This window comes from Panulirus ornatus, chromosome 2, assembly GCF_036320965.1.
Source record: "Panulirus ornatus isolate Po-2019 chromosome 2, ASM3632096v1, whole genome shotgun sequence".
Taxonomy (NCBI): Eukaryota; Metazoa; Arthropoda; class Malacostraca; order Decapoda; family Palinuridae; genus Panulirus; species Panulirus ornatus.
The window spans coordinates 76,754,724-76,768,832 of record NC_092225.1 but is presented as its reverse complement, the minus strand read 5'-3'; the positions used below and the strand labels follow the sequence as shown (position 1 = coordinate 76,768,832).

Genomic DNA, 14,109 nt, shown 5'->3' with positions numbered 1-14,109 from the left:
GGATCTGGAGAAGGCATATGATAGAGTTGATAGAGGTATCTCGCTCTGTGAAAGGTATTAAGAATATATGGTGTGGGAGGCAAGTTGTTAGAAGCAGTGAAAAGTTTTTATCGAGGATGTAAGGCATGTGTACGTGTAGGAAGATAGGAAAGTGATTGGTTCTCAGTGAATGTAGGTTTGTGGCAGGGGTGTGTGATGTCTCCATGGTTGTTTAATTTGTTTATGGATGCGGTTGTTAGGGAGGTGAATGCAAGAGTTTTGGAAAGAGGGGTAAGTATGCAGTCTGTTGTGGATGAGAGAGCTTGGGAAGTGAGTCAGTTGTTGTTCGCTGATGATACAGCACCGGTGGCTGATTCATGTGAGAAACTGCAAAAGCTGGTGACTGAGTTTGGTAAAGTGTGTGAAAGAAGGAAGTTGAGAGTAAATGTGAATAAGAGCAAGGTTATTAGGTACAGTAGGGTTGAGGGTCAAGTCAATTGGGAGGTAAGTTTGAATGTAGAAAAACTGGAAGTGAAGTGTTTTAGATATCTGGGAGTGGATTTGGCAGTGGATGGAACCATGGAAGCGGAAGTGAATCATAGGGTGGGGGAGGGGGCGAAAATTCTGGGAGCCTTGAAAAATGTGTGGAAGTCGAGAACATTATTTCGGAAAGCAAAAATGGGTATGTTTGAAGGAATAGTGGTTCCAACAATGTTGTATGGTTGTGAGGCATGGGCTATGGATAGAGCTGTGCGCAGGAGGGTGGATGTGCTGGAAATGAGATGTTTGAGGACAATATGTGGTGTGAAGTGGTTTGATCGAGTAAGTAATAATAGGGTAAGAGATATGTGTGGTAACAAAAAGAGTGTGGTTGAGAGAGCAGAAGAGGGTATTTTGAAATGGTTTGGTCACATGGAGAGAATGAGTGAGGAAAGACTGACCAAGAGGATATATGTGTCAGAGGTGGAGGGAACGAGGAGAAGTGGGAGACCAAATTGGAGGTGGAGAGATGGAGTGAAAAAGATTTTGAGTGATCGGGGCCTGAACATGCAGGAGGGTGAAAGGAGGGCAAGGAATAGAGTGAATTGGATCGATGTGGTATACTGGGGTTGACGTGCTGTCAGTGGGTTGAATCAGGGCATGTGAAGCGTCTGGGGTAAACCATGGAAAGCTGTGTAGGTATGTATATTTGCGTGTGTGGACGTATGTATATACATGTGTATGGGGGTTGGTTGGGCCATTTCTTTCGTCTGTTTCCTTGCACTACCTCGCAAACGCGGGAGACAGCGACAAAGCAAATATATATATATATATATATATATATATATATATATATTGAGATGTATAGGTATGTATATGTGTGTGTGGAATTGTGTGTATATATATATATATATATATATATATATATATATATATATATATATATATATACATGTGTATGTGGGTGGGTTGAGCCATTCTTTCGTCTGTTTCCTCCTCGCTAACGCGGGAGACAGCAACAAAGAATAATAATAATTATAATAAACTTTCAAAAAATATTTATTTTGCAAAAATTGCACATCATCATTATGTTTACAACTCAAAGACCTTTACATTATATGCTGTAGGAAACCACATAATCAGCTTACTAGTATTGAAAATACTATCAGGAGTTAGAAATTGAGTGATCCCTGTCAAAAAATTTAGACCATGATGTAGTTAGCACTGTCATCTTGTAAATAACTATGCTCAAATCATACATGATGAACAAAAGAATTCTGGACGTCAAGTGAAAAATAAATTCAATGCCTAAGCCTACAAAGGGCAAGTAGTTACATGTGGATGGGTAAAAAATAATACTAAACAGACATAGAGCAATACAATGTAGTAAATGTATCTTGCTATGACGTTTCCTGTGAACTTATCTTCTCCCGAAGCCACCACCACTTCGACCAAAACCACCACCCCTGCCACCTCCTCGTCCAAATCTACCACCACCTCCGCCAAAACCACCGCCACCACCTCGGCCAAAACCACCGCCGCCACCACCTCGGCCAAAACCATCACCCCTTCCACCTCGGCCAGAACCACCACCTGGATGTGAAAACAAAGAATCATATTACAATTCATATACTATGTAAAAAATTTCCATCTGTATGAGTAAAAAAGGAAAATACACACCAATATCAAAAGTAAAGAACATGAATGTGGCATGCACAAATATGATGTTATTTCTGCCCCAGAAGACTCTTCAAACTTTGGGATCTAATGAGCATTCCTGTAAAAGACCATTAAATAACAAATTTAATCTAGTAAGCTAAAGACCCAATGGAATGAGTCTGGAATGTAATGCAAGTCGGTAATTTTTTTTCATACTATTCACCATTTCCCGCATTAGCGAGATAACATTAAGAAGTGAGGACTGAGCCTTTAAGGGAATATCCACACTTGGAACCCTTCTCTGTTCCTGCTTTTGGAAAGTGAAAAATGAGAGGGGAGGATTTCCAGCCCCCCACTCCCTCCCCTTTTAGTTGCTTTCTACGGCATGCAGGGAATACATGGGAAGTATTCATTCTCCCCTATCCCCAGGGATAAGTCTGTAATATATATACATATTTCTTTGCATACTTGTTTGTTGTCTCTTGTGACAGTAAGGAAACACCAGGAACAGATGAAAAGAAGCCTCATTCACCCATATGTATTCTCTAACTGTCACATGCACTGCATAGTAACCACAGCCCCCAACCACCAGTCCCAACATACCTTTTAGTGGTTTCCCTCAGACACTTCATATGCACTCATTCAATCGACTGACAGCACTTTATTCCTTCACACTCTGCCTCTAGCTGTCATGTGTAATGCACCGAAACCACAGCTCCCTTTCTACATCCAGGCCCAACAGACCTTTCCAAGGTTTACCACAGACGCTTCACATGCACTAGTTCAATCCACTGACAGCACATCGACCCCAGTATACCACATCATTCCAATTCACTCTATTCCTTGCATGCCTTTCACCCTCCTGTATGTTCAGGCCCTGATCACTCAAAATCTTTTTCTCCATTCAACCAGATATCTAAATCACTTCACTTTCTCAAGTTTTTCTCCATTCAACCAGATATCTAAAACACTTCACTTTCTCAAGTTTTTCTCCATTCAACCTTACCTCCCAATAAACTTGTCCCTCAACCTTACTGAACCTAATAACCTTGGTCTTATTCACGTTTACTCTCTTCTTTCACACACTTTACCAAACTCAGTCACCAACTTCTGCAGTTTCTCACCCAAATCAGCCACCAGTGCTGTATCATCAGCAAATAACAACTGACTCACTTCCCAAGCCCTCTTATCGACAACAGACTGCATACTTGCCCCTCTCTCCAAAACTCATGCATTCACCTCCCTAACCATCCCATCAATAAACATCGCACACCCCTGCCACAAACCGACATTCACTGGGAACCAATCACTTTCCTCTCTTCCTAGTCATACACATGCCTTATATCCTTGGAAAAACTTTTCACTGCTTCTAGCAACTTACTCTTAACACCTTCCACACAGCATCTCCATCAACCCTAAAACTCTACATACAAATCCATCTGTTTTTCTAAGTATTTCTCATACACGTTCTTCAAAGCAAACACCTGATCCACACATCCTCTACCACTTCTGAAACCACACTGCTCTTCCCCAATCTGATGCTCTGTACATGCCTTTACCTTCTCAATCAATACCCTCCCGTATAATTTCCCAGGAATACTCGACAAACTTATGCCTCTGTAATTTGAACTCTCACCTTTATCCCCTTTGCCTTTGTACAATGGCACTATGCATGCATTCCTCCAATCCTCAGGCACTTCACCATGATCTGTACATACATTGAATATCCTTACCAACCAATCAAGAACACAGTCACCCCCTTTTTTTAATAAATTCCATGGCAATATCATCCAAACCAGCTGCCTTGCCGGCTTTCATCTTCTGCAAAGCCTTCTGTACCTCTTCTCTGTTTACCAAGCCATTCTCCCTGACCCTCTCACTTCGGACACCGGACACCATCCAGACCAAAACACCCTTTATCTGCAACTCTATCCTTAAACACATTCAACAAACCTTCAAAATACTCACTCCATCTCCTTCTCACTTTATCACTACTTGTTATTACCTCCCTATTTGCCCCGTTCACCGATGTTCCCATTTGTTCTCGTCTTACACGTTATTTACCTCCTTCCAAAACATCTTTTTATTCTCCCTAAAATTTAATGATACTTCTCACCCCAACTCTCATTTGCCCTCTTTTTCACCTCTTGCATCTTTCTCTTGACCTCCTTTCAGTTTCTTTTATACATCTCCCACTCATTTCCACTACTTCCCTGCAAAAATCGTCTAAACACCTCTCTCTTATCTTTCACTAATAATCTTACTTCTTCATCCCACCACTCACTACCCTTCCTAATCTGCCCTCCTCCCACCTTTCTCATGCCACATGCATCTTTTGCGCAAGCCATCACTGCTTCCCTAAATACATTCCATTCCAACCAAACTCCCCTTATGTCATTTGCTCTCACCTTTTGCCACTCTACACTCAATCTCTCGTGGTACTTCTTCACGCAAGTCTCCCTTGCAGGCTCACTTACTCTCAACATTCTCTTCTCCCCAACATTCTCTCTTCCTTTTTTACATGCCTATCAATTAACATGTAATCCAATAACGCCCTCTGACCATCTCTCCTACTTACATATGTATACTTAGGTATATCTCTCTTTTTAAACCAGGTATTCCCAATCACCGGTCCTTTTTCAGCACACAAATCCTCAAGCTTTTCACCATTTCCATTTACAACACTGAACACCCTATGTATACCAATTATACCCTCACTGCCACATTAATCACCTTCGCAATCAAATCACCCATCACTATAACCCAGTCTCGTGCATCAAAGCTGCTAACACACTCACACAGCATGCCTCTCATGATCTTTCTTTTCATGACCAGGTGCACAGGCACCAATAATCACCCATCTCTCTCCATCCACTTTCAGTTTTACCCACATCAATCTAGAATTTACTTTCTTACACTCTATCACAATACTCCCACAACTCCTGCTTCAGTAGTGCTATTCCTTCCTTTGCTCTTGTCCTCTCACCAACCCCTGACTTTACTCCCAAAACATTCCCAAACCACTCTTCCCTTTTACCCTTGAGCTTCGTTTCACTCAAAGCCAAAACATCCAGGTTCCTTTCCTCAAACATACTACATATCTCTCCTTTTTTCTCATCTTGGTTACATCCAAACACACAAATCTAAGCCTTCGAGGAGGATGAGCACTCCCCGCATGACTCCTTCTGTTTCCCCTTTTAGAAATCTAAATACAAGGAGGGGGGGTCCAGCCCTCTGCCTCTGCCCCCTTTAATCGCCTTCTACGACACATGGGGAATACGTGGGAAGTATTCTTTCCCCCCTATCCCCAGGGATAGAGGAGAAAGTATTTTTTATTTTTTTATCTATTATACTTAGTTGCCGTCTCCCGCATTAGCAAGGTAGCGCAAGGAAACAGTCGAAAGAATGGCCCAACCCATCCACATACACATGCATATACATAAACACCCACACACATATACAAACCTATACATTTCAACATAAACATACATATACATACAAAGATATATACACGTACATATTCATACTTGCTGCCTTCATCCATTCCCGTTGCCACCCCGCCACACATGAAACAGCACCCCCCTTCCCCCACACGCAAGCGAGGTAGCTCTAGGAAAAGACAACAAAGGCCACATTTGTTTACACTCAGTCTCTAGCTGTCATGTGTAATGCAATGAAACCACATCTCCCTTTCCACATTCAGGCCTTACATAACTTTTCGTGGTTTACCCCGGACACTTCACATGCCCTGGTTCAATTCATTGACAGCACATCGACCCCAGTATACCACATCATTCCAATTCACTCTATTCCTTGCACACCTTTCACCCTCCTGTATGTTCAGGCCCTGATCACTCAAAATCTTTTTCACTCCATCCTTGCACCTTCCACACACCACACACTTCTCTCACACTTGCCAGCACTGCATTCCTAAATATCTACTATTCCTTTTCCATTCCCTTTGCTTCATTTACACTCACCTTGTGGCATTCAACACCATCTCTCATGGCACTTCACAGAAGTCTCTTTTGCAATCTCAAAAATTCCACACAAATTTCTCTTTAGACGGTTCTGTAATTCCATCTCTTGACTTAATGAACATACTTGGTATTACCGTAACATCTGCTCTATATTGGTAATCCCACATTATGGAAGTAGCTAAGTCTGCCTCTACGAAACTGGGAGCCCTACTAGGATGCTGAAATTTCTTTTTTTTCCAAATAGGTGCTCTGTTTTAACAAAGGATTGATTCATCCTTGTATGAAGTACTGCTCTCAAATCTGGAGGTGGTTCTGGCTCTGCATCAAAAGAGGTCAGACTTAAAAACTCTCCCAAGCTAACTTCAAAACTTGACCCATTTGCCCTACACTAAATGTTGGTTCCCTTTCCCCTGTTCTATAGGTATTACTTTGGTTTTTGCTCCTGAGAGCTAGTTGCTTGTGTGCCCCCACCACTAGCTAGACCACACAATACTTATATGGCTACTGTGTCACACGAGTACTATGTGGCCATTGGCAACCCAAAGGTGGGCTGTTCAGAGAACTGTTTCTTTCCCAACACCTTGAAGCTTTGGAACTCTCTATCCTCTCATGTCTTTCCCAATAATTATGCCCAGGCACATTTTGAAAGAAAGGTTTTTCATTTCCTCCAAAATTTGAAAATACTTTCCCCTATCTCTTCTTTTTTCCCTTTCATTGACCTTTCTACATTTCAATTAAGGCCTGGCTTTGCTGTGGATTTTTGTCCGTGACTGGTTTCGGTACATTACAAATGATAGCCCAAGAATGGATGTGGGCAGATGTGGCCTTTCTTCATCTGTTCCTGGTGCTACCTTGCTAATGCAAGAAACAGCAATCAACTATGAAAGCAAATGAAAAGAAAGAATTGCATGAACTCATGTATAGGTCAAATTCTTATGACCAAATGCAAAAAGTGTGTGTATGTGGGGGAGGTTGCCCTATAAACATTATATTTTTGAAGATTTAAAATTCACGTACCAGGTACAGATGGCCCACATTACACGATGAGAATGGGATCAAGAAGTATGATCATAATGTTAATTTAAGTATACACTTGTAGAAGCTTAAGAAAATATATACAGTACCTCAAAGTACAAATATATTACTTGAACTTGACAAAATAATCTTACATAAGTTTTGTAATATAAAATATATGAATAAGGATCTTAGAGATCTGAATCTTAAATCTGGTATTTTGATCACCTCAGACAAAATAGTTTTAATCTGCCACAATTATGAACTCGTGAGTGGAGGTAGAAATGGTCTGGTTAAATTTCTACCATTGAGTAATTACCTCATCCTACTTTACCTACCCTCCTGCCCTAGCTGTCCCCTCTATCCTTATGAGGCTCCTGCAGCACCCAGGAAATTGGCCATGTTCATCGGAAAGGACCATAGGTCATAAAGTGTTGTGATGTGTGCATCTATGTACAGAGCATCCTGGGCAATTAATACAAAATATATATCAATATTGGAGCCGATGTGCAGTCAATGGATTCAACCAGGGCATGTGAAACGTCTGGGGTAAACCATAGAAAGTTTTGTAAAGCCTGGATGTGGAAAGGAAGCTGTGGTTTCGGTGCATTACACATGACAACCACAGACTGAGTGTGAACGAATGTGGCCTATGTTGTCTTTTCCTAGCACTACCTCATGAGCACGCACAGGAGAGGGGGTGCTGTTTCATGTGTGGCGACGGGAATGGATGAAAGCAGCAAGTATGAATATGTACATACGTATATGTTTGTGAATGTATGTGTATGTATACACTGAAATGTATAGGTATGTATATGTGCATATGTAGGCATTTATGTATATGCATGTGTATGTGGGTGGGTTGGGCCATTCTTTCGTCTGTTTCCTTGCACTACCTCTCTTATGTGGGAGACAGCGACTAAGTACAACAAGTAAATATGAAAAAGGATCTTGGTGATCTGCATCTTAGATTTGATATTTTGGTCACCTGACATCAGTTTATTTGCCACACCACAAACATGAGCAGAAGTGGAAATGGTCTCAGATGTAATTCCTCCAATTGAGTACCTTACCTCACCTTCCTGCCCTAGGAGGCCCTTCTGTCCTTTTGAGGCCCTTACAGCACTGATGAAGCTGGTCATGTCCATTGGACAGGACCATAGGTCATAAATGTTATGAAGTGTATGCATCTAAGGGCAGACAAAGCACGACAATTAAATAGGAAATGCTCTGTGTTTTCTTTACTGCAGTTTCATCATAGGTTTGAAGGATCTTGGATATGTTGAAACAAAGTTTGTAGAGCTGTGTAGTGATGGGTGATGTCCAGAGCATAAGCAGGAAAGTGCAACCCATGTCTGTCTGGGGAATGTGGTTTATAATAGGTGTATGTTCAGTGATTGGAATTTAAGACTGAATGGAGAGGTCAGTTATTTTGTGCTTGCTGGGTTACAGAGTACATATGTTCTGTCAGAGATCTATATGTGGAGGGTGGGGGATCTGTGTGTAGAGGTTATTGAAGTATAAGGTATGGGGTAAGTTTTTTTTTTATTTCCACTTGGGGGTTGGTGGTTAGTTATAGAATATTCGGTCAGGGTGGGAGGGGTCTATTGCTGTTGCACAGAAATGACTGCCAAGCATTTTGAAGTGGGACTGTATTGGGAGGATCTTTGTTTCACTGAGGAGTTCAGTGCTTGTAGTTACTAGACAGCAAGTGATGGACATGAGTTACTAGGCAATAAGTGACTGATCTGAGTACTCTATTTTGGGTGGTTTGGGAACTCTCTAGCTTTTGAATGTGGAAGACCAGGCACTGAAGCGTAGTTCAAAAAAGGGGCAGATGAAATGTTTACAAAAGATGATGGGGAATCTTTTTCTTGTCCATAAGTAGTACCAATTAGTCTTCTGAGGGCATTTATTTTTTTGTGCTGCTTTTGTGTGATGTTTTTGGTGTAGGGAGTGAATGTCATGAATATCATACATGATGCATATAATGGTTGGTGTTCTGTTCAGAGGGAGTGACTGTCCATTCAAAGTGATTGGAAGGTGTGAGTTGGATTCATGTCTGTCTGGGGTTAAAAGAGTGATTGAAGATTTCTGTGGAGATGCTGACATTCTGTTCTATACAAGCCATTGCTCCAACTGTGTAATTTAGTACTGCTGCATGTATGGTGTTACTACTGTGGTGTTAGGGTGCTGTGATATGATTGTGAGGTCATCTACATGTTGAGGTTCGCCTGAGGTAATGGGAGGTCATGCCGAGAGAGACTGAAGAGACTTGGAGAAAGTACTGCTCTCTGAGGAACTCCACTGCTGAGTTTGTTTTAGAGGTGGCCAGCTATGAAATTGATCAACCACTTTTTGTCACTGTTGTGGAGGGTGGTGTCAAGTACCTTTTGTGTGAGGAAACGGTGTCAAATGATTTGCTGATGTCTACTGCCACTAGTACACTGTGGGAGTGGGGTTTGTGGCAGATATAATCCATCAAGGATGTGTTGTGAGTGTTCAGTGTGTAGTGCAGTGGTAGACTCTTTAGGTCTGGTCAGCTGAATGGGTGAAAGCGGGATGTTTTCTTTGATTCTGTTGCAGATAATTTATCAGTTTAGATAATGAAGACAGAAGTGATAAGGTAGCAGGAGGAGGGGAACTGAGTGGTTTGGAGGTTTTAAGATTGGTAACACGTTGCAAGTTTCAAGAATTTAGGGATTTTGTTGTCTAGCCAGTAGCTGAAGATTTCTGTAATTGCTTTGCTTGCAAATAGACCATAATGTTTACTTTGAAAATTTATGATGTCACGGCCTGCCACAAGAGGTACTTTAATTATTAATAGCACTTCTCGTATCACTGTGAGTAAATGGTGAGTGGGCAGTTGTTAATGGATGAATTTTCTGTACTTTTTTCATGACTTCATTGTTTATAGGTGTGGCTGATTTTTTAGTAGTGTCTCATGAGCACATCTGTATGTTCTTCACAAAAAGGTATTTCACTAGAATTGGAGTTGGATTGGTGTGACGAGTGGATTTTTTAAAGTGCACCAGAAATGGTTGCAGTGGGTCTTGAGGTTCACTGTGATAAGGAAGGAGTGCCAGTTTTCAAATTTTCCTATCAGTGATTAGGTTTGTGATTGTAATTTTTGTGTGAATTTGCTCTCTGATTTCTATTGCTGAGAGGTTATGTTTGAGCTGGTTACTTTGCTTTATAGAGTGTGTCAACAAAATAAACAACATATCCATAATAATACTACATCATGGTGGGTCTGGATGAGGAGTAAGGAGCACAGGATAGGTACCAGTATACATGAGGTATCCCTCAAAAGCTAGGCCAACTCATATGTGATATATGAAACAACCAAAATGTTTTGAGCTGAAAGTTTTTTGGTTTTTTTTACTTATGCATGAGATCAAACTATACACAAGTATATACTGCATATAATACATAAGTACATCTAAATCTAAATAAATAATAAGATGAAGGGGCATTGGTCTTAAAAACTCTGCCAAATGCTCAAATGTTGACATATGAAAGCACAAGTATATACCAAAGAAATGTCAACTCCTGGAAGTTGTTAGGATCAGGTTTATGAAATTAGCCTGGATGCAGTTTCTGATGGACTGAGAGTATCCCTATTTTATGAATACTGGATGTAAACACCTTCTTCATTTGCCTTCTCACTAAATTACAGTTTGAAGTACAGGCTGAATCCTTAACCAGGTATTTTCTGGTTACCTTAAACTTATAAGACATATCATAAGAAGAAATAAATTTCTTTTCCTTATTAAAAAAAAAAAAAAAAAAAATCCATGAAAAAAGTTTCTTACCATGTTCTTTCTCTGTGTACCTACCTCGACCACCACCTCTGCCACCCCGACCCCCTTTTCCTCCTCTGCCACCACCACGACCTCTAGTCCTTTTATTACCAGGGAGGAATATGGCTAATGGCAGCAATTTGGATGAATCAATATATACCTGGAAAAGAAGCCATTAATAATGCAATGAAACTAGAGCTATAGAGCCAGGAACAAAGTTACTGATAACAAAAATAAAAATATTTTTATTCCCATTCTCTGCCTAGATAGTCTGTATCAAGCACATTAAAGTGCTTTTATTATGAGCAAATGTGACTGTATCCCTGCAGAATTTTTGACTAATCCATAAGGTGTGTGATTTCCTCCTCAATGCATGTCAAGTTACTGTACAGTGTAGCTGATACTGACCATTCTGCTGACAAAGAACAAAAAAAAAAACATCCAAAGCTGCTGTTCTCTTGCTATCATCCTTAAAATATTTCATTCATTCCTTGTACTTATACATTAATTCCTTAAGAGAACTGTGCCTGCATGAGCTTCAAATAGAAAATGGAGGGAAAGAGAATAGGAAAGTGACAGGGAACATGAGGGATTAAGGTAATAAAGAAGTTGAGAAAAAAAGAGGAAACAAAAGAAAGTCGAGAGTACAAAAACAATTTCTGGCACTTCATGACCTTCACAAATTACATAAAACATACTCTACCTTTGAATTTGCCTGGAATGATGAAGCCTTCATGTTTTCCTGAAGTTTGACAGACACATATTTGTCATGGATAGTTCCAAATATTTCATCAACTTTTCCCACCTGAAAAAGAAAATAAAGCTTCAGTAAGTTTATCTCAAGTTGCAAGGAAATACACTCTGACCTACAACGGTGCTGCCACTGTCATATTTAATTAGACACATTATGAATTTTTTTTTTTTTTTTTTTTTTTTTTTTTTTTTTTTTTTGCCGCTGTCTCCCGCGTTTGCGAGGTAGCGCAAGGAAACAGACGAAAGAAATGGCCCAACCCACCCCCATACACATGTATATACATACGTCCACACACGCAAATATACATACCTACACAGCTTTCCATGGTTTACCCCAGACGCTTCACATGCCTTGATTCAATCCACTGACAGCACGTCAACCCCGGTATACCACATCGCTCCAATTCACTCTATTCCTTGCCCTCCTTTCACCCTCCTGCATGTTCAGGCCCCGATCACACAAAATCTTTTTCACTCCATCTTTCCACCTCCAATTTGGTCTCCCTCTTCTCCTCGTTCCCTCCACCTCCGACACATATATCCTCTTGGTCAATCTTTCCTCACTCATTCTCTCCATGTGCCCAAACCATTTCAAAACACCCTCTTCTGCTCTCTCAACCACGCTCTTTTTATTTCCACACATCTCTCTTACCCTTACGTTACTTACCCGATCAAACCACCTCACACCACACATTGTCTTCAAACATCTCATTTCCAGCACATCCATCCTCCTGCGCACAACTCTATCCATAGCCCACGCCTCGCAACCATACAACATTGTTGGAACCACTATTCCTTCAAACATACCCATTTTTGCTTTCCGAGATAATGTTCTCGACTTCCACACATTCTTCAAGGCTCCCAGAATTTTCGCCCCCTCCCCCACCCTATGGTCCAATTCTGCTTCCATGGTTCCATCCGCTGCCAGATCCACTCCCAGATATCTAAAACACTTCACTTCCTCCAGTTTTTCTCCATTCAAACACCTCCCAATTGACTTGACCCTCAACCCTACTGTACCTAATAACCTTGCTCTTATTCACATTTACTCTTAACTTTCTTCTTTCACACACTTTACCAAACTCAGTCACCAGCTTCTGCAGTTTCTCACATGAATCAGCCACCAGCGCTGTATCATCAGCTAACAACAACTGACTCACTTCCCAAGCTCTCTCATCCCCAACAGACTTCATACTTGCCCCTCTTTCCAAAACTCTTGCATTCACCTCCCTAACAACCCCATCCATAAACAAATTAAACAACCATGGAGACATCACACACCCCTGCCGCAAACCTACATTCACTGAGAACCAATCACTTTCCTCTCTTCCTACACGTACACATGCCTTACATCCTCGATAAAAACTTTTCACTGCTTTTAACAACTTGCCTCCCACACTATATATTCTTAATACCTTCCACTAAGCATCTCTATCAACTCTATCATATGCCTTCTCCAGATCCATTAAAAAAAAAAAAAAAAAAAAAAAAAAAAAAAAAAAAAAAAAGTTTGGCTAGCATTCACTAAAATTACAAAAAACAAGGTATGCTGATGTAAGCCCTGAATGGTGCGTATTTGCTTCCACAAGAACACCTTGGAGTTTGTCATTATAGTGTCTGAGCTCTTGTCATGGCATTTAATGCACAAACAATAAAGGTAAAATATAAATAATCAGAACTGGAAGGAGGTAAATAAAGTGCGTAAGACAAGGGAGCAAATGGGAACTTCAGTGAAAGGCGCAAATGGGGAGGTGATAACAAGTACTGGTGATGTGAGAAGGAGATGGAGTGAGTATTTTGAAGGTTTGTTGAATGTGTTTGATGATAGAGTGGCAGATATAGGGTGTTTTGGTCGAGGTGGTGTGCAAAGTGAGAGGGTTAGGGAAAATGATTTGGTAAACAGAGAAGAGGTAGTGAAAGCTTTGCGGAAGATGAAAGCCGGCAAGGCAGCAGGTTTGGATGGTATTGCAGTGGAATTTATTAAAAAAGGGGGTGACTGTATTGCTGACTGGTTGGTAAGGTTATTTAATGTATGTATGTCTCATGGTGAGGTGCCTGAGGATTGGCGGAATGCGTGCATAGTGCCATTGTACAAAGGCGAAGGGGATAAGAGTGAGTGCTCAAATTACAGAGGTATAAGTTTGTTGAGTATTCCTGGTAAATTATATGGGAGGGTATTGATTGAGAGGGTGAAGGCATGTACAGAGCATCAGATTGGGGAAGAGCAGTGTGGTTTCAGAAGTGGTAGAGGATGTGTAGATCAGGTGTTTGCTTTGAAGAATGTATGTGAGAAATACTTAGAAAAGCAAATGGATTTGTATGTAGCATTTATGGATCTGGAGAAGGCATATGATAGAGTTGATAGAGATGCTCTGTGGAAGGTATTAAGAATATATGGTGTGGGAGGAAAGTTGTCAGAAGCAGTGAAAAGTTTTTATCGA

The 14,109-nt window shown here is 40.8% G+C and overlaps 2 protein-coding genes across 5 annotated transcripts in view; one reads left to right on the top strand and one right to left on the bottom strand.

Annotated features, from left to right (window-relative positions):
- LOC139757368 (venom phosphodiesterase 2-like) overlaps positions 1 to 14,109 on the top strand; it is a 156,099-nt gene that overhangs the window by 140,279 nt on the left and 1,711 nt on the right. The window lies entirely within an intron of this gene.
- The window catches only part of Gar1 (Gar1 ribonucleoprotein), an 83,735-nt gene continuing 71,126 nt past the window's right edge, over positions 1,501 to 14,109 (bottom strand). For 3 of the 4 annotated variants that reach the window (XM_071677830.1, XM_071677840.1, XM_071677813.1), the window contains 3 exons: positions 11,619 to 11,720; positions 10,928 to 11,075; positions 1,501 to 2,052 (listed from right to left, as the gene is read on the bottom strand). In XM_071677830.1, coding sequence (XP_071533931.1) covers positions 1,880 to 2,052; positions 10,928 to 11,075; positions 11,619 to 11,720 — 423 coding nt within the window. In that variant the 3' untranslated portion in view covers positions 1,501 to 1,879. The remainder of the gene's footprint in view (positions 2,053 to 10,927; positions 11,076 to 11,618; positions 11,721 to 14,109) is intronic. The other variant, XM_071677821.1, reaches the window with a different exon arrangement.